The 25,489-nt window shown below is 36.2% G+C and overlaps 1 protein-coding gene across 8 annotated transcripts in view; it reads left to right on the forward strand.

Moving 5' to 3' along the window:
• Positions 1 to 25,489, forward strand: part of Dmd (dystrophin) — a 2,157,616-nt gene that overhangs the window by 1,003,765 nt on the left and 1,128,362 nt on the right. For all 8 annotated transcript variants that reach the window (XM_040744180.1, XM_021232987.2, XM_040744181.1 and 5 more), the window contains one exon: positions 5,041 to 5,213. In XM_040744180.1, coding sequence (XP_040600114.1) covers positions 5,041 to 5,213 — 173 coding nt within the window. The remainder of the gene's footprint in view (positions 1 to 5,040; positions 5,214 to 25,489) is intronic.

The raw sequence follows: 25,489 nt of genomic DNA on the forward strand, positions 1-25,489 counted from the left end.
GTAAGAAATACTAGGATGTTTCATGATATTCCAAGAAAGAAACTGTGCTGTTGATAAGATAAAAAAACACTTAAAATTCAATAAATTCATTTTAATTTCTTTTAAATTTAGATTAGAAACCATCTCATTTTACATATCAATCCCAGTTCCCTTTCCCTCCCATCCTCCCATGTCCCCCATCGACCCCCATCCCATCCCTCTTCTGCTCCATACAAAGGGTGAGGCCTTCCATGGGGGATCATCAAAGTCTGTCACATCATTTGGGGCAGGGTCTAGACCCTCCCCCATGTGTCTAGATTGAGATAGTATCCCTCTATGGGGAATAGGCTCCCAAAGTACATTCATGCACTAGGGATAAATACTGATCCATTGCCATAGGCCCCATAGACTGTCCAGTCCTCCTAACTGACACCCACATTCAGGGGGCCTGGTTTGGTTCTATGCTGGTTTCCCAGGTGTCCGGGGACCATGAGTTTCCCCTTGTCCAGGTCAGATGTTTCTGTAGCTTTCCCCAACATGGTTTTGACCCCTTTGCTCATCACTTCTCCCTCTCTGCAAGTGGATTTCAGGAGTTTGGCTCAGTGCTTAGCTGTGAGTGTCTGCTTCTGCTTCCATCAACTACTTGATGAAGACTCTAGGATGGCGCATAAGGTAGTTATCAATCACATTATAGTGGAAGGGCATTTAAGGTAGCCTCTCCACTATTGCTTAGCTCCTTAGTTGGGGTCAGAATAGAGGAGAGCAAGAAAAGAGATATCTTTAATAGAGTGAGCCACTATAGGTTTAAAGAGAAATCTGGCACTAGGGAAATGTCCATAGATCTACAAGGATGACCCCTACTATGAATCAAGGAACTCTTTTATTTATTTATTTATTTATTGTAATTTATTATTTTAATTTTAAATAGCTTGTTTTACATGTCAATCCCAGTTCCCTCTCCCTCCCCTCCTCCCGCACCCCTCCTACCATCCCCCTATCCTCCCACCCTATTGCCAATTCCCCTCAAGGAACTCTTTTTAAAGATTTCTTTTCTTTCATCACAGCATTTAAAAGTAAGTTCAATGTATCAGTTACTATTTTCTCCTGCTTTTGACTGTCTATGTTACTATAGTATCCTCTGACATTCATATAAATAATGTCATCCAGTTTGGAAGAAGATCCTATAGACAAGTTCTTTTAGAGCAAGAGAATTAGTGTCACTTTATATTAAATGGCAGAAATACTAAACTGTAGCAATCTATCTCTTATCAGAGAGAAAATAATAAAGTTAAATTAGGAGTTACTGAAGACCTTTATTTTAACATGATTAGCTAGCAAATAAATCCCTTATTTGGGTTCCTAGATATATGTCTGAAATTTCATGTTTATTTCTCTTTTTAGCCTCTAAGGATACATATTACTGAAGCCTGAATAAGCAATGTACTTTGGACTTATATTATATGTGTCTTTGAAATGGAATTTTCTGAAAAACACATCTTTTTAAATAATATATACCTCAAAATGAAGGCCTATATTATTAAGCCCATGCCATCAATGAACCTGTTAAACATGGTTTTCAAGTAGATTCAAGAATCACAGCAGAGCAGCACATGAATTAAAATTTTGTATTTTAGTACCTGAATTTCGTCTTCCTTTTATGAAATTTATTTCACTATATATGTTTCTCTTTTCATAATTCATGCATTGAAGTATTAATTAACTTATATAATACCATGAAACATACTTGAAACAGTGTCTACCAGTTCAAAATATTACTTATTAAACATGTCAACTATTTAATTCAGGAACAATTACCATCTAGAAATGAAAATTTCCTACTAATTTTTAGTTTTAAAATCTTTACTTACAAGTAGAGCAACTTAAAACATACATCAATTGTAATCTGATAATGAGGGAGTCAATTTTTCAGTACATATCAAAACTAAAACCAGAGTTGACAAAACATGGGTACTTCATCATTTTGACATCATCATTTCAGATAAGATAAGAAACTATTCAGGAATCAAAATGTAAATTTTCCAAGGGATTTTTCCATCACCATAGCAACCATAGGGACTATGGTTTCACTTCTGGTGGGTCAAAACTATAAAGATCACTTATTTCTAGACAAACTAAAATACTCAAAAGCTATAAGAAATGTTATATTTTGGTGTAAACACTGAAGAATTTTAATTTTCCATTTGGTACTTTTGTCCCTTTTTTGTGTGCTATGTACCTGGAATGATATTAGGTTTAGGGACTGAAAAGGTTCTCTATGCTCCAAATAATTTTTTTGTTCTTCTGAAGGAAGGAATGGTTGGTTATCTACGTATCCAAGGAGTATATCGTCCTCCAAACCAGTTTCTGCTTTTCTCTTTTTAGAAAGTTTTACTGCTTTTGAATACTTGAACAGTTCACAACTTGCTTCTGAACAATTCTGCTATTTTCCAGAGAACTGTAAGCTAGATTTTATCAAGAAATGTCTCAAACTCAAATCCCCAGAAAATGTGTGCATCATATGTGGATGTTCTTGTTTACACATAAGCACCCATGTGTTCAGTCATAGACATACATATACATCACAGGAAACCAGAACCAGATAATTTTTGTATGCTGGTGGGAAAGATCCTTTTCTTCTCATTTGAATTTATCCTTTAAAGGTGTTTATAGATATGTACTTTAAAATTTGGGGCTACCAAAATAGAGAAAATGTGATCAGTTGTCTTACATGAATTCAAAGAATCAACTTTCTTTAAAAAACAAAAGTGGAAAACTTACCAGACTTTTGATTCTTGCTGATGATCATTGTCCAAATGAAAAAGATATCAATGAATTATAGAATCAGAATTTATGTCTGATAAGTGCTGTTGAATTCAAGTTGTCCAGGTCAGGTGGATTAGCAGAAGCAGCAGTGAAGTCACGTTGGCCTAAATTCCTGGCACATGACCTAGTCAGGTTATTGCAACATACCTGATAATATTGAAGGCTCAGAATCTTTGTCAGTACTACTTAAACTGACAAAGGCAAAGACCAATTGCCAGAGACACCCTGGGTCCAGTGATTTTTAGTGTTAATAGCAGATAACAAGTCCACTCTAACCACTTAAAACGTTGTTATAACTTTTCCTTTGTTGTCAAATTTCTTTTTATAAAATATAAACTTTCACTCAATAAATACATACCTCATGTCAAATAAAGTGATATATAATATTCCATTTTTTGCTGAAAGAAAATGAAATGCCTTTACACAAATCTAATAACAATTACTCTTTGGGCAAACTGATCTCTATACCCTTACTAAAGACATCCATCCTTATGCAAGCTTACTTGTGTTCTCTTAAAATCTTCCTTTAGCCATGTAACCACTCTTATGCAATTAAAACACAGCATATTTCTGTGATTACCATTTCTGTAAGTAAAACTGGTGGGAAAGAGTTTTAGTGTGAAGTTTTAAAGATGAGTAAATTCACAGGCTATTTCTGTGTTATCACGCCCTCCTTTCCCTCATATGTCAGTACCTAATGTGTCAGATATGTCCTTTTACCTCAGAGTTCAGCTGAGGTGTTGAACAAATAGATAAGTTTTCCATCATAGCCTATACGTGGAGTTGAAGAGAATACCTTATAATTGCTAAGAAAACCTTAACTTGAAACTAATTCATATCACTTATAATATCATATTCTATACATCTTTGAGTATATGTACAATACTATAAGCAAAATTGCTTTCTTTTAAAATAAATCTATTTATAACATTTGTTTATAATTGGTATGATCTATATTCTCACCAGGTTCTACAACTCAGCTTCATCATTCATAATTTAAAAAATCATATTTCACTCACTATTAGGTATTCAATTAAATGCAGAATTTTTGGTTTGAAATTCTACGCCCATTATTGCATATCTATATGATCTCTACCCTATGCCATTTTCCCACAGGACTTTACATGTTATCAAATCACTAACTTCTGAAGAGTTATATTACCTCTTTTTATAAATGTTACATATGGACTATAATACCTTTCCTACTTCTGCTACTTGACTATGGCTACCCCATATTCCATGTTCCTCATGACCAAATGATACATCATCCCTTCTCCAAACTTCTAGAAAACATTAGAGAGAGTTTAAATGACCAAAGTAATAGAGTAAGTATGCTTAGGCTCTGGTCTGCATCCAAAAGAAAAAGACAGAAGAGAATTAAAAGGGAAAGCTATGCCTTTCTGAATCAGGACTCAGAAGTGTAGACAGACCCAACAGAAAATTATAGTGAATATGGAGTGGCTGTGCTAAAAAGCATAGATTTTATGAAAGAAAACAATATTATCTCATTAAAAAGATAATTATTTCTCCTATCTATTTAGCCTAGCTTAAAATGAATGTGTCTTCCTGAGATGTAGTCCCTTGGTCAAGTGGTTGGCCAGCACAACTGGATTAAATGTTTAATTTTAAAATCAACTTATTTTGTTATTAATTTATATGTGTATGTGTGTGCATGAATGATGTTTTGTGAACCATATGCACGAAGTAGACTGCAGAAGCCAGAAGGCATCATCTAATTCCCCAGAACTAGAGTTGTCCAGAAGGGATGCTACTGAGGCAACATACTGCCAATAAACTACATTTCTGTCTAGGATTCAGAGAAGATGAATTAGATAAAGATCTAAGTTTGAAAGTCTGTATCTTTTACAGACTATTGGAAGTCACGTGTACTAATGGAAAGCCATTTGGGAATAAACGTAAAGCTGTGAAAACACCAAGTACCTTCTTGTATTGACATAGATAAGAAGGAGACTGAGTCTGAAGACATGAAAATAGAAAATACAAAAGATCTTAAGCCAAATTAAGGCAATTTTAACCTGCAGGATTAAATCAATACTGGAATAAGGACAATGGCTCACTCATTTGATTTAGGCATATCCAACTATTGGAAATAATGAGTAGTATATATAAAGTCAATGATTTATAATTGCAAAGCTATTTCTTCTAGGACTATTTCTCCTTTTTTGCTTTCTAGAGAAAGCTGATTTATTTTTATGATGTATATTTTCATTATTACAGAATATAAAAGACAATCTGCAACAAATCTCAGGTCGGATTGATGTTATTCACAACAAGAAGCCAGCAGCCTTGCAAAGTGCCACCTCTGTAGAAAGGGTGAAGCTACAGGAAGCAGTGTCACAGCTGGATTTCCAGTGGGAAAAAGTGAATAGAATGTACAAGGAACGACAAGGGTAGGTAGCATTTTAATTTTCCTGGAAGGTTATATAGCAGTTTTCAGGGAACTCTAAAATTCATTCAAATAGTTTCCATGTGTAAAAGGACAGAAAAGGAAAAGAAAATATATTACTGTAAAATACAATAACATTATAACTGAGTTGCTGAAATTATTTTTTATTGAAATTAACATTATGTATGAACATTACATCATCCTCTAAAATTGTACATAATGTGAAAGCTGTTTTGTTCATTTCATTAAGCTAATATTGAGTGCAAAATACATATCTTTAATTCTATCTGACTCCTATGTATATATAAAAGTTTGTTACTTAGAGCAGTGCATTGTAAGTATAATAAAATCCCTTCATTTTAATTTACTATTTCCATTTTGGAAATTGATATTTACATATTTGAAAGTCTCTTTTCCTATCCCTATTTTAATATGATTTGAAATCAATTTCAGTGCTTATTTTAATATAAATATTTAACTTTGAGTTAATTTTGAAGGTATTCATATACATTAACCTCATATCACAAGAAGGTGAATTATTTCTTCTTTTATAAGTTTAGAATACAAGTATTCTAACCTCATAAAATAATTTTAAATTCTGTCACTTAATTTAGAGATGTATTTGCCTAAGAAGAATTCTACTTATACTGTATCTCTCATGTGTCTATTTAGAGTCATCCTTGTACTTTAGGTTTTATTGTACTATATTATACTCTCAAATGGATATTCCAGATAACAATTTCAGTTTTCACCAATGAATGTCTTTACTGTATTCCCAATTATCTTTCAAGCAGAGTTAAATTTGTAAAGTACAGTAACATTAATTTTATAATATTTTCCTATGAGTAAAGCACTGACTCATAAATTTGGCCTATAATGTCTTGACATGACCCTTATTCAACAGATCTGTTCAACCATGCTATTTGTCACCTGTCATCTGTACTATAACTCTTCTATATTGTGTTTTAGCAATATGAAATTGCTTTACAGTTTCTAAAGTGTTTTGCTTCTACTCTTTCTTGCCAATCATATTCATCAGGATTCACTTTAAATATTTTATAGCTCTTGAAATACAAGATTATTAGTGGATCATGATGTCTTGAAGCTTCAGTATTAGTTTATAGTTTACTGTAATATCATATCCACAAATTGTTTTATATTTGCAAGTATTTACAAATTTGGTAGTTACTCTATACAAAATATATTCATTGATGTGATCTTCCCTTAAAATTTGCTGTGTAGTATTAAAAAATTATAGTTTTGCAAATGTGAAAATATCTCTCCTCAGTTGAATTAATACATTTATCTCAACAAATGGCAAACCATTAATACAACAATATCTAATTTTAGTGTTGATGAAGAAGTGAAAAACCAGTAATTGGTATATGTACTGTAAAAGATATTCTTGCATTGTTACTGTATTTTTCTCTCATACTCCTTGTGAACTGATTTTGAGGGCAAATTCATCCCTTTTTGAGAAGGTGTTCATTACACTGTCTTTTGTGCTTTTCTACTTATTTTCTTGCACCATTCTGGGATATGCACAAATGCTAAGAAAGTCTGCAATTTCTTGAGTACTCAGTGATTACTGTGCTTCTTCAGGCATATCCATCATGGCAAACATGAAGCAGTTTTGCTTTCTGAGGGTGTGTCCTTATTTTAATCATACAGCTGCTGTACTGTGAGCAGTGCATTCACTTTAAACAGAGTAAAACAGTTCTTTTCTTTTCACATCACATTTGATCCTAGATATAATATTAAAAGAGGAACACTAGTGCTAGTCCATAGAGAAAGTAGCTGAAATTTCATACTAATTTGAGATATTTTAGGTTTCTGGTGAATAACTATGTTACTAAACTCAATAGTCTTACTGTTTCTTGTCCAGAGGCCTAAAGGGAATTCCCATTTTTCTCTCCTTGACCTTTTCGAACAATTTGAAGCTCTATTATTTTCTGTGACTTCAGTCAAATCTCAGACAAAATGTTTATAAGTAATTGTTTATAAAACTGGAGCTCTGGAGTTCTTCTTTTGGAATTTTGGCTTTTTCTAGACTGTCTGAATTCTTGAACAAAGTCCCTAACATTTATCCTCATTATATTTAAAATGGGCAAAGGATATATTCCAAAATACTGTGTTGTTATGGGGAGTCACTGATAGAACAAATGTATAAGGGTTTGCTAAAAAGGTAATGTAATGACAAAAATGTTTCTGTAGCTCTGACAGAATCTGCTAATATATTATGGTTTTGTTTATTTTTTATTTCATGTAGGGAGGGGGTATTCATATTACATAGTACACAACTGGAGTTCACAGGACTATTTGGAAATTAGTTTTTTCTTTCTATCATATGGGTCTTAAGGAATGAATACAGGTTACTGGCATTGACAGCAAACACCCTTACCTTCTGAGCCCATAATTTATTTTTATACTTCTATGTTTGTCCAGTTATTATAGAGGGATGCAATTAGACTCGGTCTCTGCTTTGAAGATAATTACAAATATGGAGACAAAATTAATACCCAGCCAGTGAGATAAGGTTAGATAAGTATAAGATATGCTATTCTTATAAGCAAGAGTGATATCCAGTAATTGGAATTGAACCAACTTATTCAGACTCAGGAATGATTCAAAATATAGTACTTCTGTCATGATTGATTTTTTTATTATTAGTTTTTTTATTTAGGTTAGAAACAATCTTTTTTCACATGTCAATCCCAACTCCCTCTCCCTCCCCTTCCCCCCCTGCCCTCTCCACAAGGTCCCCCAGTCCCCCACCCAATCTCTACTCCGATCCCCAAGGAGGGTGAGGCCCTCCATGGTGGATTTCCAGTAACTGTCATTTGATCCAGAGCAGGGCCTAGGCGCTCCCAGAAGAGTTCCAGCTGAGAGAGCCTCCCATATTGTGGCATGGGCACTCAAATTCTATTTTTACACCAGGGATAAATACTACCCAAGGCCCCATAAATTACCTAGGCCTCCTCACTGACACCCGCATTCAAGGGATCTGGGTCAGTGGCATACTTTCCACACAGCAATCAATCTGGAGTCCAACAGCTCCCCCTTGTTCAGGTCAACCGTTTCTGTGGGTTAATCCAGCCTACTCTTAACTCACTTGCCTATCAGTTCTCTCTTTCTGACATTGGATTCTAGTAGTTCAGTTCAGTGTTTGTCTGTGGGTATCTGCCTATGCTTCCATCAGTCACTGGATGAAGGTTCTGTTTCCTAGACTCTCCGAAGTGGGATTGTATGCTGGCACTCCCCTGATTCATATCTAAAATCCATAAATGAGTGAGTACATACCATGTTTCTCTTGTTGTGACTGGGTTACCTCACTCAGGATGGTTTCTTTTAGTGCCATCCATTTGCCTGCAAATTTCAAGATTCCATTGTTGTTTTCTGCTGAGTAGCACTCCATTGTATAAGTGTACCACATTTTTTCTATCCACTTGATGGGAATCTAGGTTGCTTCCAGGTTCTAGATGTTACAAATAATGCTGCTATGAACATAGTGAATGATTAATATCACTAAAAATAATATTTAGTAATTTTTTAAGAATTTCGCATCCTTTTCCATCTTTTCTAAGATCCACCCAAATTCCATTTCCCACCCAAGTTTGTGTTTTCTTTTGGAGTAGGGCTTGCTATGGAATATGGTCAACACACCAAGGTCAAACCCCTAAAGAAAATTGACTCTTCTCCCAGCAGCTGTTAATTGCCAGTACTTTATCTAGGATGGGACTTTGTGCCTATCTTTACTTTTATTCTGGAATTTTCTTTGACTTGGGCGTGTACAAACCTTGTGAGTATTGTCACAGTCTATCAGTTCACATGCAACTTTTCTGTTGTATCCAGAAAGCAATTCTTCTTCGTCATTCAGCAATTCTGAGTTTTACAGTCTCTCCAGCTCACTTTCTGTGATGATCCCTCAGCCTTGGGGAGAATAGTACAATACAGATATCCCATTTAGGGATGAACACACTACAGTATCTTCTTCTCTGGTTGATAAGTTGTATGTCTTTTGGTTAATTGCTATATACTGGAAAAAGAAGCTCACTACCAGTGAAAAAAGGTAATGACCAATCTTACCTTGGGACTTACAATAATTATGGAACTGGCAAAATACAAACAACCAGTAGTGGCATAAATGTTATGAGTTTAACCAACCACATTTTGGTTCAGAATTAAAATCCATGATATGGAATGTATACATGACATTATTGCAGCCATGACCCTGTATCTAGATCTGTCAAAGCCCTATAAGAAACTTGGAAAACAATTGCTTCTACTACTAGAGGTACATTATTTCTTTCTGCAAAACTTCAAACTGGCCTGCTAGTGAATTGTCTCATAATCATGAGAATATTGGCAGCACTAATTGGACTTAATAAATTCTCCAAAAAAAGCTTAAAGTTGGGAAGTGGAATGTTTAGGGGTTGTAAAAAGAGTGGTGGGTGAAATGGGGACAGATATGATCATATTTCATTGTATACATGCATGGGATTTTGAAGAATTAAAATATGATTTTAAAAGGGCCTACCAAATGACAGACACTCTGTATTGTTGTGTTTATTTTTCAATACAATGTTTATGATTTCTAAAGACAGTGATGAACCTGTCATGTTTTCATGAATTTATACCCTAAAATTCTGAATATTGCAGTTTAAACAGGATAATAAAAAATTCAAGCAGTTTCTAGACTTCAAATTGCTGTATAGCCATAAGATGGCATTATTGTGCTACAATTTTCTGGTCTGAGATAATAATGATATATAAAATCTCCATTCTTCCTTGTAAAATCCATTATTCAGATGTTTCAGGGTGGATCTCCTATGTATATACCTAGTTAAATTCAAGATTTTGACTTTATGTATGATTTTTGGTTTGTTTTTTATTTTTAATTTTATTTTAGAAGCACTCTTATTTACATATCAATCCCCCCATTCCCTCACCCTCCCCATCCTCCCATGGTCCCCACCGATCCCCCAACCCACCCACTCTGTGGGGTTGGTGAGGCCCTCCACGGGGGACCATCAAAGTCCCTCACATCATTTGTGGGAGGGCTCATGCCCTCCTTTCCCTATTTTGGCTGCAATACTATCTCTCCATAGGGAATGGCATACCAAAGTCCATTTGTGCTCTAGGGATAAACACTGGGTCCATTGTTAGAGGTTCAGTAGACTGCCCTGGCCTCCTAGCTGGCACCCACGTTCAGAGATTTGGGTTCTGTCCAATGCTGGTTCACCAGCTTTATGACTAAGATCTCCATGACCTCAGTAGGTCACGTCAAATGTTTCTGTGGGTTTCTCCAGCACAGTCTTGGCTCCTTTGCTCATCTCTCTTCCATCTCCACAAATGGATTCCAGGAGTATGGATTAGTGTTCAGCTATGGGTGCCTGTTTCTGCTTCAATCAGCTACTGAATGAAGGCTCTAGGAATGGCAACCAAAGTAGTCATCAGTCTTACAGGTGTAGGACATCAAAGGCAGTCTCTATACCACTGCCTAGATTCTTAGCTGATATCATCCCTGTGAATACCAAAATAATTTCCACAGTACCAGACCTCTCTACAAACCTATACTTGCTCCCTCTATCAAGGCATCTCCTTTCTTGCTCTCCTCTATTCCTCCCCTGTCTCAGTTCTCCAGTTCTCCCCTTCTTTCCCTCTCCCCTCTCCACCTCCCTCCTCTCCCCTCATGCTACCAATTTGCTCCTGGGTTCTTGTTCCCCTCCTCTTCTTCGGGGGATCATGTGTTCTTACCTTGGGCTGAGGATCATACATTCTTCTCTTGGGGTCCTCCTTGTTTCCTAGTTTCTCTGGTGGTGTGGATTGTAGGCTGGCAGTCCTTTGCTCTATGTCTAATATCCATATATGAGTTTGTACATACCCTGCTTGTCTTTCTGTGATTGGGGTACCTCACTCAGGAGGTTTTATTTCAGTTCTATCCATTTGCCTGCAAAGCTCAAGATTTCATTTTGGTCTTTTTTTGCCGCTGAGTAATAATCCATTGTGTAAATGTACTACATATTCTCCATCCATTCTTTGGTTGAGGGGCATCTAGGTTGCTTCCAGGTTCTGGCTATTACAAACAACACTGCTATGAACATAGGTGAACATATGTCCTTGTTGTATTAATGTGCAATCTTTGGGTATATGCCCAAGGGAAGCATTGCTGGATCTTAAGGTAGACTGATTCCCATTTTCCTGAGAAACCTCCATACTGATTTCCAAAGTGGTCGTACAAGTTTACAGTACCACAAACAATGGAGGAGTGGTCCTCTTTCTCCATATCCTCTCCAGCATAGATTGTCATTGGTGTTTTTGATTTTAGCCTTTCTGGCTGGTGTAAGATGGTATCTCAGGGTTGTTTTGAGTTATATTTCCCTGATGGCTAAGGGTGTTGGGCACTTTCTTAAGTGTCTTTCAGCCATTTTAAATTCCTCTATTGAGAATTCTCTAGTTATGCACCCCACTTTTTAATTGGATTGTTTGGTGTTTTAGTGCCTAGCTTCTTGAGTTCATTGTATATTTTAGAAATAAACCTTCTGTCAGATGTAGAGTTGATGAAGATCTTTTCCCATTCTGTGGGCTGCCATTTTGTCTTGTTGACTGTGTCTTTTGCCTTACAGGAGCTTCTCAGTTTCAGGAGGTCCCATTTATTAAATGTCTATCTCAATGGCTGTGCTATTGGTGTTGTGTTCAGGAAGCAGTCTCCTGCACCAGTTCCTTCAAGGGTACCTCCCACCTTCTCTTCTAAGATGTTCAGTGTGGCTGCATTTGTATTGAGATCTTTGATCCATTTGGATTTAAGTTTTGTGCATAGCAATAGATATGGATCTGTCAGCAGTCTTCTACATGTCCCCATCCAGTTATACCAGCATCATTTGTTGAAGATGTTTTCTCTTTTTCATTGTATATCTTTAGCTTCTTTCTCGAAAATCAGTTGTTTGTAGGTGTGTGGGTTAACATCAGGGTTTTCAATTCGATTCCATTGGTCTCTTTGTCTTCTTTTGTACCAGTACCAAGCTGTTTTCAGGAGTATGATTCTATAATAGAGCTTGAAGTCAGGGATGATTATGCCCCCAGAAGTTGCTTTATTGTACATGCTTGTTTTGGCTATCCTTGTGTTTTGTTTTTCCATATAAGTTGAGTATTGTTCTTTCATGGTCTGTGAAGAATTGTGCTGGGATTTTGACGGGATTTATGTATGATCTTGAGAGCATAAAGTCAAGATATATATATATATATATGTGTGTGTGTGTGTGTTTAAGAAATATGTTTGAGGAGATAACAGTATAAATTTTTAAAGAACAATTTTATAGCTCTGTGTTAAATAAAAAAAGCCATACTGGAAGGAATTCATAAGTTTTTATTTTGTTGGTTTTTTTTAAGTTTTGAACATTACAACAAGGACTTTATTAACTGTGCTATTTTTCTTTTCTCCCCAACATATATTTCAGATATGCGGTCCAATAGGTAACAAGGCTAGTTTTTCTTTTTTTTAACAAAACTTTATTCTTTTTCATACTTTATATCCTGACCATTGCTTTCCCTTTCCCCCACTCATTCCATTCCATCCACTATTTTCCCTTTCTACCTATCCACTCTTCCTCCATTTCTCCATGAAATCAGAGTAGGCCTTCCAGAGATATCAGCCAAATATGTTATAACAAAATTCATAAGAATGGGCACAAACTCTCCTATCAAGGCTGGATGAGGCAACCTAGTAGGAGAAAAGGGGTCCTAAAAAGTAGGCAAAAGAGTCCCAGTACCCCCCACACTACCCACTTCCACTCTTAGTAGTACTTTTAGAACAACTTTATAACATCAAGGTATATTCATTGGACCTAGCTCAAAATGATATGGTGTCTGTGTTTATTGCTTCAGTCTCTGTGAGCCTCTGTGAGCCCTGCTTAGTTGATTATGTAGTCCTTGTTCTGTTGGTATCCTTAACCCCTCTGGCTCCTACAATCCTTCCTACCCTCTTCTGAAGGGTTCCCCTGGTTTTGCCTAGTGTTTGACTGTGTGTCTCTCTGCATCTGTGTCTACCAGTTATTGGAAGACAGCCCCCTCTGATGACAATTGGTCTGTGCACTGATCTGTGAATATCACAAACTATCATTAGGAATCATTTCATTGACCTTTTCTTTTTTTACCCCCCCCCCCAGTCTTGTTTGGTTCTATCCTGGACCTCTGGTCTATCCTGCCTCTTAGCGTGGACCTCCATTTGGACCATTATTGGCTAGCCACACCCAGAAATTCTGTGCCACCAGCATATTTTTCAGACACGACAAATTGTATGTTGAAGAATTCATGGCTGAGTTGATGTCCCAATCACACTGATAGGAGCCTTTTGTGGTTATAGAAGAAGGCCAGTTCCAGCTCTGTATCCTGTATTACTGTAATACTTTGCTAAAGTCACTGTGGTTGGTTTCAGGGAATTTCCACTGCACTGGTTTCTACATCAACTCCAAATCCCCCCATTATACTTTTCTCTACCAGTAGTCTCTCCCTCCATCTCCCCTCACGACCTGCCTTATCCCTCCTGTTCCCATACACACCTGACCCCTATTCACCTGCAAACTATATTTTATTTCCTCTTCCTAGGGAGATCCTTGAATTCCACCCTCTTGAACTCTCCCTGTTACTTAGCCTCTCTGGGTTTGTGGATTGTAGCAAGATTGTCTTTACATAAGTGCTGATGTCCACTCATATGTGTGTACGGACCATGTTTGTCTTTGTGAGTCTGGATTACCTCACTCAGGATGATCTTTTCTAGTTCCATCCATTTTCCTGTAAATTTCATGATGTTCTTGTTTTTTAACATCTGAGTAGTACTCCATTTTGTGAATGTATAACATTTCCTTTATCCAATCCTCAGTTGAGGGACATTAAGTTTGTTTTCAGTTTCTTGCTATTACAAATAAAGATGCTATGAGCATAGTTGAGAAAGTGTCCTTGTGGTGTGATAGAGCATGCTTTGGGAAGCCTACAGAATGGGAAAAGATCTTCATCAACCCCACATCCAACAGAAGACTGATTTCTAAAATATATAAAGAAATCAAGAAACTAGACATCAGCAAGCTAAATAATCCAGTTTAAAATAGGGTACAGATCAAAACAGAGATTTCTCAACAAAAGAATCTCAAATGGCCAAGAAACACAGAGATGTTCAACATCCTTAACCATCAGGGAAATTCAAATCAAAATGACTCTGAGATTCCATCTTTCACTCTACAGAATGGCCAAGATCAAAAACATACATGAGAATTCATGCTATACAGAATGTGAAGAAAGGGACACACTCCTCCATTGCTGATAGGAATTCAAACTTATTAACCACTTTGGAAATCATTGTGGTTTCTCAGAATCTTGGGAATCAATCTACCATAAGACCCAGTGACATCATGCTTGGTCAGCAATTTTTTAGATTTAATATTTTTTGTCTGATGTATCAATTTCTTTTATTGCATCTTCAGTGACTGAAAGTCTGTCTTCCATCTCTTGTATTCTGTTTGCTTACCTAGATTTTCCATCTCCAGCATTCTCTCAGGTTTTGTCTTCTTTATTGCCTCTATTTCCATTTGTAAGTCTTGAACTACTTTTTTATTCACTTATTTGCTTTTTCTTGGCTTTCTCTAAGCAATTTATTCAATTCCTCTGAAATTTTGTTTGTCTTTTCCTCAACTTCTTTAGGGGATTTAGTTATTTCTTTTATTTACTTATTTATGTAGTTTTAATTTAAATTAGAAATAAGCTTGCTTCACATGTCAATCCCAGCTCCCTCTACCTCCTCACCTCCCCCAAACCCCCATCAACACCTCCAGTCCCACCAGTCCCCACTCTGCTCCCCAAGCAGGGTGAGACCCTCCATGGGGAAATCTCTAAAGTCTGTCATTTCATCCAGGGCAGGGCCTAGGCCATCACCCATATGTTCAAGACGAGAGAGCATCCCTCAATGTGGGATCGGCACCCAAATTCCATTTGTGTACTAGGGATAAATACTGATCTACTACCCAAAGTGCCATAGATTGCATAGGCCTCCTCTCTGACAACACATTCAGGGAGTTTGGATCAGACCCATTCTGGCCTCTCAGCCATCAGTCTGGGGTCCAAGAGCTCCCTCTTGTTCAGGTCAGCTGTTTGTCTAGGTTTCACCAGCCCTGTCTTGACTCCTTTGTTCATCACTACTCCGTCACTGTCACTGGGTTCCAGGAGTTCAGTTCAGTGTTTTGCTGTGCGTTTCTGCTTCTACTTCCATCAGTCACTGGATGGAGGTTCTAGGATGGTATATAAGATAGTCATCAAGCTCATTATCAGGGAAGGATATTTAAGGTAGCCTCTCAACTTTTTCTCAGATTGCCAGTTAGTGTCATCTTTGTAGATCTCTGGAAATCTCACTAGTGCCAGATCTCTCCGCAAACCTATATTGACTACCACTATTATGGTATCTCTTATCCTGCTCTCCTCTATTCTTCCCCTTACTCAACCTTTCTCCTTCCCCACATGCTCCTTTCCCCTCCTCATCTCCCTTTTTTAAGGTCCACTATAACCTTCATAAAGTTGGTTTTAAGATCATTATTTATTCTTTAATTTAAATTAGAAACAATCTTACTTTATATATCAGTCCCATTTCCCTCTCCCTCCCATCCTGCCATGTCTCCCACAAACCCCTGTCCATTCCTCTTCTGTCCCATAGAAAGGGCAAGGCCTTCCATGGTGCATCATAAAAGTCTGTCACATCATTTGGGGCAGGGACTAGGCCCTCCCCTGTGTATCTAGGCTAATATCATTATTTGTGCTTATCTGTGTTGGAATATTCAGGGATTACTGTATGATATCTGAGTTTTGGCGATAACATTGCCTTTGTTGTTGACTGTGTTCTTATACTGGCCTCTAGGACATCTGAGGTTGAGGTTACTATAGGTTTAGGTGTAGAATTCTGTTTGTCCTTGTTAGATGGGTGTTTTGTCCCTTGGTTTCTGTTTTCTCTATGCTATTTTTGGATTCAGTGACCTTCTGGTGACTCATGTATCCTCTGATACTTCAGGGTTCCTCTTCTGGGGTTGTGGATGCAGGTGTGGCCTCTGGTAAAGCATGTGGCTTCTGCTGCAGATATAGGCTGCCATTTCATGATGAGAAGAGGGGTGGCTTTTGCGAGTAGGCTGGACATGCTCTGAGGGAGTTGAAGTGGTCTGTGGACTGGGCCTGGTGGTTCCTAACTGAGCTTCTGGTGTTGTTGTGGGCACTGGTAAAGCAGAGGGTCAGAAATATGTATTTTATGACACATTTTTTAAATTAAAAATGAACACATTGGAAGTTAGAAGTCAGATGGGAGATCCTTTTTTGTTCCTTTTTGACAAGCCTTCATTAAATACATTCAGGAACAGTTTCTAGTGTCTGTGTGATGTTTAATTTCTTTATCTTGATGATAATTATTTTGATGTTTTCTTTAATAAAGTTTCCACTACTGAATGTTTCTGCACAATTTTCTGCATGGATGCCATATTAGAGTGAAATTTTCATCAACAGATTATAAGAGGGAAAAAAATAAAAATAAGAAGGTTGTAAACAGAATTTAAAAAGTAGTTTTAATAAAAACATTCTGTCTTGTTCTGTTTTGAACATTTCACCCTGGCCCTCTGAGAGCACTTTATCATTACCCAAGGCAACTTCACCAGTAATGTTAGGGATATTACTGCTTTACATAAAGTTTTTTCCCTATTGTTGTTATCATTCTGGAACCAAAACACCACACACATGTCAATTGCATCTGAAAGTGGGAGAGCTGGAACCTGCTTCTGCAGAGGTTTTTCATTGTTTTGTTTCCTTTGTACCTCACAGATTTTACTATCCTGTGTACAGGATGAAAATAAAATAATGAATGAAATAATAACAATACAGAGCACATATCTGGAATTGTAGCTCCATGGTAGAGAGCTTACCTATAGCATTTCAGGCCATGGGTTCAATCTCTAGCATGACAGTAAACAATTAAAATGTATGAATCACTTTAAAAATAAAGCAGGAAGAGCAACCAAAGAAATCTGAGTCGAAGAGACAATTCCTCAGTTATCCCTGGAGAACAATCATACCACTCCTAAAATATTCTTCCAACAAACATTTTTCTATCTCAGTTGTCATTGCTCTACTAAGACCTGAAATACATTTTTACTTCCTTTGTCAATGTGAGGGACATAACTCCAACTGCCCACAGAGAAGGACAGCATAGTAATTTCCATGCCATTACCCTATCATTGTGTCCTTTAAAGTGGGAGCTAGAAGGACAGATGCTTAATTTGGGAACATTTCCAGAATTGTTTGCTCCCGTAAAGCATTCATCTACGACATTAGTAGCCTCTTCTATTTGTTACAATATCATATGCAGTTAGGAAGATACTTGAGAAGCATATAAATGATATTGATAATTCAAGAGATTGCTATTTCAGTTTTACAATCAGTCTCCATCAAATTTGAAGTTTTTCATGTCATTCTCCACCCTAGGTATAAAAGTATGTATGTCAATATATAATTCAACTTTGAGTTTCTGCATTCTAGAATTTAGGAGAGAGGAGATAATTAGCATTCCCTAAACACGAGTGACACACTTATATCTCATTGCAAGATTGTTGTTTTATTGGAAATATTGCATCAATTATACAGACAAGGAAAGGAACATGTGATAGCAATAAGAATGTGACTTTCTAGAAAGTTCTAAGTTTTTAAAACATAAAGATAGGGGGAAAGACTTATGTTTTGATTTTCAATTTCAATATTGTATTTGAAAATCATTATGAAGGAAACAATTTTTTCAACCATTTTAAAATATTTACTTTTTGTGTAAAAAATGAAATCCTATGCTCATATATGTGGCAGAGCTTCTAAAAATAAAAACACATGGCCAATTCTGAAGGATGAAGTAGTTAGAAATATATTGTTTCATGTTAGATAAGTAAACCTATCTTATTAACTATGTATGTTACTACAATGGATATTTTGGATTATTTTTTTGGTTCAGAATTTAAGTAACTGTCTCAGTTTTGTTTCTCTGTACAGTGGCCAGTGGTATTAAGTATTATCTGCTAATAAATGCCATTTGCTAATAATAACAGAAATTACAATTTGGCAGTATTTATATCTTACATATACCAGATATATCATTAACACTGGAGAATGTAAATCTCTTACTTACCCTGTTATCTTTCCTACAAACTTATCATCTATACTGTTTTTTGAACATCCATGTATCTTGAATATTTTATTTCAAGTCTTTTCTCCTCCCACATAATTCTACTTCAGGCTGTTTTGTTTAGGCATTCATATTTCTACTAAGTCATTCATATTCATATTTGTACAGTCATTCCTGATTCTACAATCTAATATAATCCTTAGCTAATGTTAATATCTTTCACTGGTCATTAAACACTGAAACAGCAGTTATGAGCAAAATAGAGGACCTACCTGTGTTTTAATCCAGATGCCATAAAATGAATTATTTACGCTGATGCTAATTACACAGAAGTTTGTAGCAGTGAAGTTAAATATGTAGAAAGTTAAATCCACAGAGGTAGTATCAGCATGTTGCCTTAGTTAGGGTTTCTATTGCTGTGAAGAGACACCATGACTATGACAACTCTTATAAAGGAAAATATTTAACTAAGGTGGGGTCCAGAGTTTCAGAGGTACAGTACATTATCATCATAGTTGGTATGGCAGCATGCATGCAGACACTGTGCTGAAGAAGTAGATGAGAGTTATTCATCTGGCAGATAATAGGAAGTGAAGTGACACACAAGCTTGAGTAAAGGAACCTCAACGCCCACCCCCATCATGACACACGTCCTCCAACAAGACCACACATCCTAATAGTGCCACTCCCTTTAGGGGCCATTTTATTTTAAACTGGCACATTCTACACCCTGACATCCAAAGGCTTAAAGCCATATAATAATGTAAAAACACATTTAAATGTCCCCATAGTCTACAACAGTCTCAAACTTATTTAAAAGTATAATGTTCAAAACCTCTTCAAAGAGTCCTGCAATCTCCTATAAAATCAAAATCAATACGAAATCACATACTTCCAACATATAGTGGCACAGGATATACATTACTATTCCAAAACATAAGGAAGGGAGCATAATGAGGAAATACTGAACCAAAGCAAGACTGAAAACCAGCTAGGCAAACTCCAAACTCTGCATCTCTGTCTGATGTCAAATGCCCTTCAGATCTCCAACTCCTTTCAGCTTTGTTGACTACAACACACTTCATTCTTATGGACTGGTTCCACTCCCTGTTAGCGACTTTCCTTAGTAAGTATCCCACAACTATGACATCTCCAATATCTTGGGGTCTCCAAGGAAATCCAAGGTTTAATTTCAAACCTTCATGCAATGGCCTCTCTAGGCCTCTGCTCAGGTACACACAACACATGCCTGGCCTCAGGAACTTTCCTTAGGTGAGGAGGCAATTCCATAGTCCATAGTCCCCTTTTCTATCCTCAGTTCCAGAACCATGTGACTGAAGCTTCCAAGTTCTGCTACTTGCCAGGGCTGGTACATGCCCTCTCGTTTAATTATATCTGTTTTTCTTCACTGCCTAAACTTGGTTGTCCTTAAATTTGCTCTGTAGACCATGCTGGCCTCAAACTCAGATATCTGCCAGCCTTTGCCCTCTGTGTGCTAGAATTAAAGACATACCCCACCACAACATACTCTAAGCTTTTCTTTAATTGCTTTTTACAAGATGGAAACTCAACTCTTGTCCTGAGGTCACCATTCACTTTATTCCATTTCTTAATCTGTTTATCTCCTTGAACGCAGGATTTAGCTCCATTCTACTTTCTGGTGCTCTTTTCTCCTCAAATATTTTTCCTTGCCCAGCTTCCTCCTTTTCATTATGTATCTTCATTAAAATTAGCACCAGTAACCACAAACCAGAGTGTATACTATGCTGTTTTGAGAATTCTTCTGCCAAGGTAATTAATCTAAAACTCTCCACTTTAGCCTCAGGAAAACTTTTAGGACAAGGGCAAAAAAGCAAACACATTCTTCCCAAAATATCACAAGAATGATCTCTAGGCAACGTACTGAAATTCTTCTTCTATGAAACCTCTTGAGACAGCCCCCCCAGTTAAGGTCACTCTTAGCATCACTGTCTTCCATGTTCCTACTAGTATGTCCCATTAAGCAGCACTTAAAGCATTTCACTGTCTTCCTAACCCAAAGTACCAAAGTCCTAATTACTACAAAAAATGTATGATCAGTTTTATTATAACAATACCCCAGGCCCTGGTATCAACTTCTGTCTTTGTTAGGGTTTCTATTGCTGTGAAGAGACCCAGCAACCAAGGCAACTCTTACAAAGGAAAATGTCTAATTGAGGTGGAAGACTACAGTTAGAGGTACGGTCCATTATTATCACAGTGGGACATGGCAGCTTGCAGACAGACATGGTGCTGGAGAGGTAGATGAGATTCCTACACCTTACAGGCAAGAAGAATTGAAGTGAGTGTCACACTGAGTGAAGCATGAACAAAGTAGACCTCAAAGCCCACCCCTACCATGACAGACTTTCTCTAACAGGGCCATTCCTCCTAATGGTGCCACTCCCTTTGGGATCCATTTTCTTTCAAACTGGCACAGGTATTCAACTTCAGTAGATTGACTGAAGATATTTAAACTATCCCTTGAATTATATTTTCTCGTTTATTTATAATGTCTTCTAAAGCCTTATTATGAACAGTTATGGGGAAAGTCAGATGAAGGAAGCCTACAGCCTTTAATGCAAGACCTTATTTAAATGTTTCAAAATGAAGTTCCTTTCTCCCTATCAACCTATCTTCTGTACACCCCGTCAATATATCAGCATACTGAAGACATGTAGACTGATTTGTTGTTGACAATCACCGTTTCATATATTTGCCCTATATCTTCATATTTTCAGACACTTATACATTCTTACAGTTCATATAGATAGATCACATAGTTTATATGTCACATGTGCCAGACACCATGTAGAAGTTAGTTTAATGCTATCTACATATAAGAAATTGCATACCTATGAAATTCACATAGTAATGAACTTTGCTATGACAGTTAGCCTAAGACTTTTTATTAGAGCAATTTTACATTTTTGTTTCCAAGGAGAGTTATATATGCACATTTCCTTTCTGCACCATGGATAATTCAATTTCTTCAATGTACAAGAGATTCTTTTACCTGATTTAGAATCTAAATAAACATTTTAATTTTATGTAAAGTATAAGACTATAATAGCAACATTATATGTATATAATATTAACATTTTACAGATAATTTTGCTAACTTTTCACTCTGTTTCCTTGTTAGATTATTAACTTATTTTCTTCGAATATACAGTAAAAATAAAACTACCTAGAATTGATAAGTTTTGAAAATGTCACCTTCAAAACTCTGCTAACACATTGCTTTCAGCAGTAAAAAATTTGCTTAGGTGAAGATTTACTGATGTTCATACAGTGATACATTAAGGAAAGTATATATCTATCCCTGAAAACCTTTGGGGGTGTTCAGTCAGTGCATGTTGGTGACTTCTAATTCTTGTTTTCTACCTAGTTATCCTGCTATTATGCACCTTTACTCACCTGTTGCAGTATGTAGCTCCAAAGTAAATTTGTATTATAAGGAGACAGAAAAAGGTGAGGGGAAAGGACAAAGCTTACATATCAATTGTCTTTTGAAACTCTGTGTATGTGCAAGTTCTCGTATGTGAATGTGAGAAAATGTGTGTCATGAGAGTTATGTGTGCTATAGCATGCATATGGAAAAACCTTAGGTTTTGTCCATATCCTCTATTTTGTGTCAAAATCTATTGTTTGTCACTCCATATACCAGACTAGCTGAGCCTTCAGTTTCCTATGGCTCTCCTGTCCCTGCCTCTATTCTCCCTGTAGAAGCTCTTGTATCATAGTGCTACAGCATCTACCTTAGTACTCATTCTGGAAATCCACATTCTGATATCCACTATTGTATGGCAAGCACTTTACACACTGAGTCATCTTCTCTACCCTAAATTGACTTTTAAAGAATTGTTCAAGGTTTTGCTATATTTCCATTTATTCTTTGTTGTCTGAAGATTAGTCTCATGAGTACCCCTAAGTTGCAGGCATTGCTGGGAAATATAAGTAATCTGTATGCCCTGCCAAAATGTATTTTGTTACAGTAAAAATGGAAAATTAATGTTGGAAGAAAAATGTATGATCTTCATCATGTGCATTGAAATAAGCGTTTTGTTTTGGAAACAACTCTCAGAAAATTCCAAAAACAGTAGTTCTCTCTACACTTAATTTTTCTTTTACTGCCTTTGATCATTTGATTGACTCATGTTCTAGCTTCCTGAATTAACCCAGCATAAAGTTAGAAGTGTTTGGATTATTCATCAAGAAAACTAATTTTCTATAACACCACATATTCAAAACAATTTCTCTTCAACTTTTTAGATAATGATTATAAAGAGATGGAGAACTTGGTTGTCATAGTTTTCCTAGGCTATAAGTTCGCCACCATAGGGACCCTGCTTCCATATCTTTTATTAAGTCATATATAAATTACATAAAGTAACTTAATAGATGCCTTTGACTCCCCCAAATAACCTCTACAAAAGAAAGGTAAAGTCAACATACAGTTAAAACTGTAGTAATGTACAATAGTGACAGGCCTTCATCATTCCTGGACAGGTAATATGAAGCTTCTGGAAAATAAAAAAGTAGCTTCTATCTTAGAAATACCTTAGAATTAAGTGTTAGAGAAAAGAGACATTAGCTCACATGGATGTGTATGCCTCAGCCTGTTTGAATCGTGATTATGACTTTTATTTGTAGCAGTATCACCTGCCTGCAGTCAATCCATATTATATGATTTGTCTTTTCCCTTGTGGATTTTTGTTTTAGGACCCACAGCAGGGATACATGTTCATAATATGTTTTCTCTTTATACTCTACTATCTGAAATCACCATGTTTTAAAATGATATTTTAAATTTATTGTGTTTAATATGAAAAGGGTCTGAACTATATATGATGTCAACCAAAGCAAATTGGAAAGGTTTTCTGGAGATATAGTTCAGTGTTAGAGTGCTTGTTTGAGTGCTTGTAGAATACCAATTTGTTTTTTATTTTTGTAAAGTCCTGCTTATCCATTAGGACATAATGCAAATATTTACCACTTTGTGTCACTCTCTGGATCTCCAGGTATTGCTTCATGGTCTAAAGTGTTTAAACTAGTATTTAATACAGTTCCCACAAAGTTCTTCCTATAAGGTTATACTAAGCTAAGTGCACATTTGGAGCCTCTGTCTCTGTCTCTCTCTCTCTGCCTCCGTCTCTCTCTTCATTCCTTTCTCGTTTTTCCTTTCTGGCATTTTTCCTTTCTCTTTCCTTCTTTCTTTCCTTCATTTCTCTCTCTCTCTCTCTCTCTCTCTCTCCTTCTCTCTCTCTCTCATCCTCTTTTCTTTTCTTCTTTCTAACCAAGAAGTAACCATGCATTTCATTTATAAGCACCCTTATGCCAAATACACTATTCCCAGGATTTTGTCAATGCAAACTGATTCTTTGTCTACAAAACTTTAAAAGTGAGAAAGCACATGCTCAAATGGCTGAGGATAACATCACTGGTAGAGCATTTGTCCAACGTTATTCATGTCTTTTCCATCCTAAGAATCACAAAAAAATGCTGTATGACTTTGGGCTGAGGATACCATCACTGGTAGAGCATATGTTCAACGTTACTCATGTCTTTTCTATCCTAAGAACCACAAAAAATGCTGTATGACTTTGGAATTAGTAGCATTCTTGAGAAACATGGAATGACAAGAACTCGATTTATATCATAGTTTACTTCACAAAATACTGATTTGGGGGTATTTATTCCATAGTCAGTTTCATTTAATTGTAATAAAGGTATATCATGACATTCAGGTGTTGTATAGCAAACCCATAAAAGAATCTATGACATACATGCATTTGTTTTTGTGAATGAGACTTTTATTTACATATTGTATCTAGAAGCAGATACATAAATTTTGTACACTTGATTTTCAAAAAATGTCCAAGAAGTTATTTTAATTAGCTTACAAACTAAAACACTTATTAGATAAATAGGCTTTGGATGGTTCGTTCTGTAGTGTTCACAGTAAAAATGGTACACATCTGATTTGAAACGTATAAAGTGTAATCTACAACAATGTGCATTTCTGGTATGAATTTCATAGCACATCAACTGTGAGACTTCTTTACCCCAAAATGAGTACATATTGTGAGGAAATTCTAAGACCTCCTCATCCCCTCTGGTTGGAAAAAATGGGTGATCTACATGCATTCTAAGCACAGTATTTTAGAGACAAAATACTTTCCAGAGGAAAACACAGTATTAACTACTATTTGGTTACTGATTGTATGTTTGTTTACCTTCTTGCTTCGCTTGACTTCTACAATTCTTGGGGACATTTGTTTCAGGGATAGTGTTTTAACACTAAAGCAAATTCAGTTTACTCTGTGAGAATTGTACAATCTTCAGAGTAAAGATATTCTTCATAAGAATTATTTTCATATTAGCTTTAGTTTATTCTGAAATATTCTGTAATTTCTCTTAAAATTTTCAGTTGTCTCAAGGGAAAAACTGCGCATTATAAAGAGATAGATTTTTAAAATAATTCTATGAGAAACAGTAAGTTTTAAAAGATGCTTTGTGGTTTCCAGAGCTGAAAAATGCTTATAAAATAATGATTTCCTTTAATACTAAATTATATTCTTTGAGTAATATATTTCAATAAAATTAAGCAATCATTTCATTGATTATTATAAATTATAAAACTAGATATTATAAATATTGATTTTTGTCTGTTTTAGTTACTTTTAATTTCCTTTCTCTTTTCCATTTTCCTCATCCCACCATTTTCAGAGTTAACACCCTTCACTGGAAAACTAAAGTCAGTAACTATTTTCCCTCGGTGTCTGTGCTATTCTCAAGTAATCAGAGAAACAATTGTGTATTGTCTTCCATAAATTATCATTACCTATTTAACATAGATACCAAATACTCATTTTTTTCTTCACGAGTTTTCTCTAACTTCACCCCGAAAAGGAGGCATGACCAAAGGTAGTCCTTCATTGGACCCTTACCAAAATTAGAAGGAACTGATATACTACAGTTATAACATTGGGGGACAGCAATCCCACCCACATTAAAGATTGCTAATTATAACCACACTCACAAGACTTCTATAACTCAACTTTTTTTTACAC

The sequence above is a fragment of the Mesocricetus auratus genome, unplaced genomic scaffold (genome assembly GCF_017639785.1).
Source record: "Mesocricetus auratus isolate SY011 unplaced genomic scaffold, BCM_Maur_2.0 Super-Scaffold_100003, whole genome shotgun sequence".
NCBI lineage: Eukaryota > Metazoa > Chordata > Mammalia > Rodentia > Cricetidae > Mesocricetus > Mesocricetus auratus.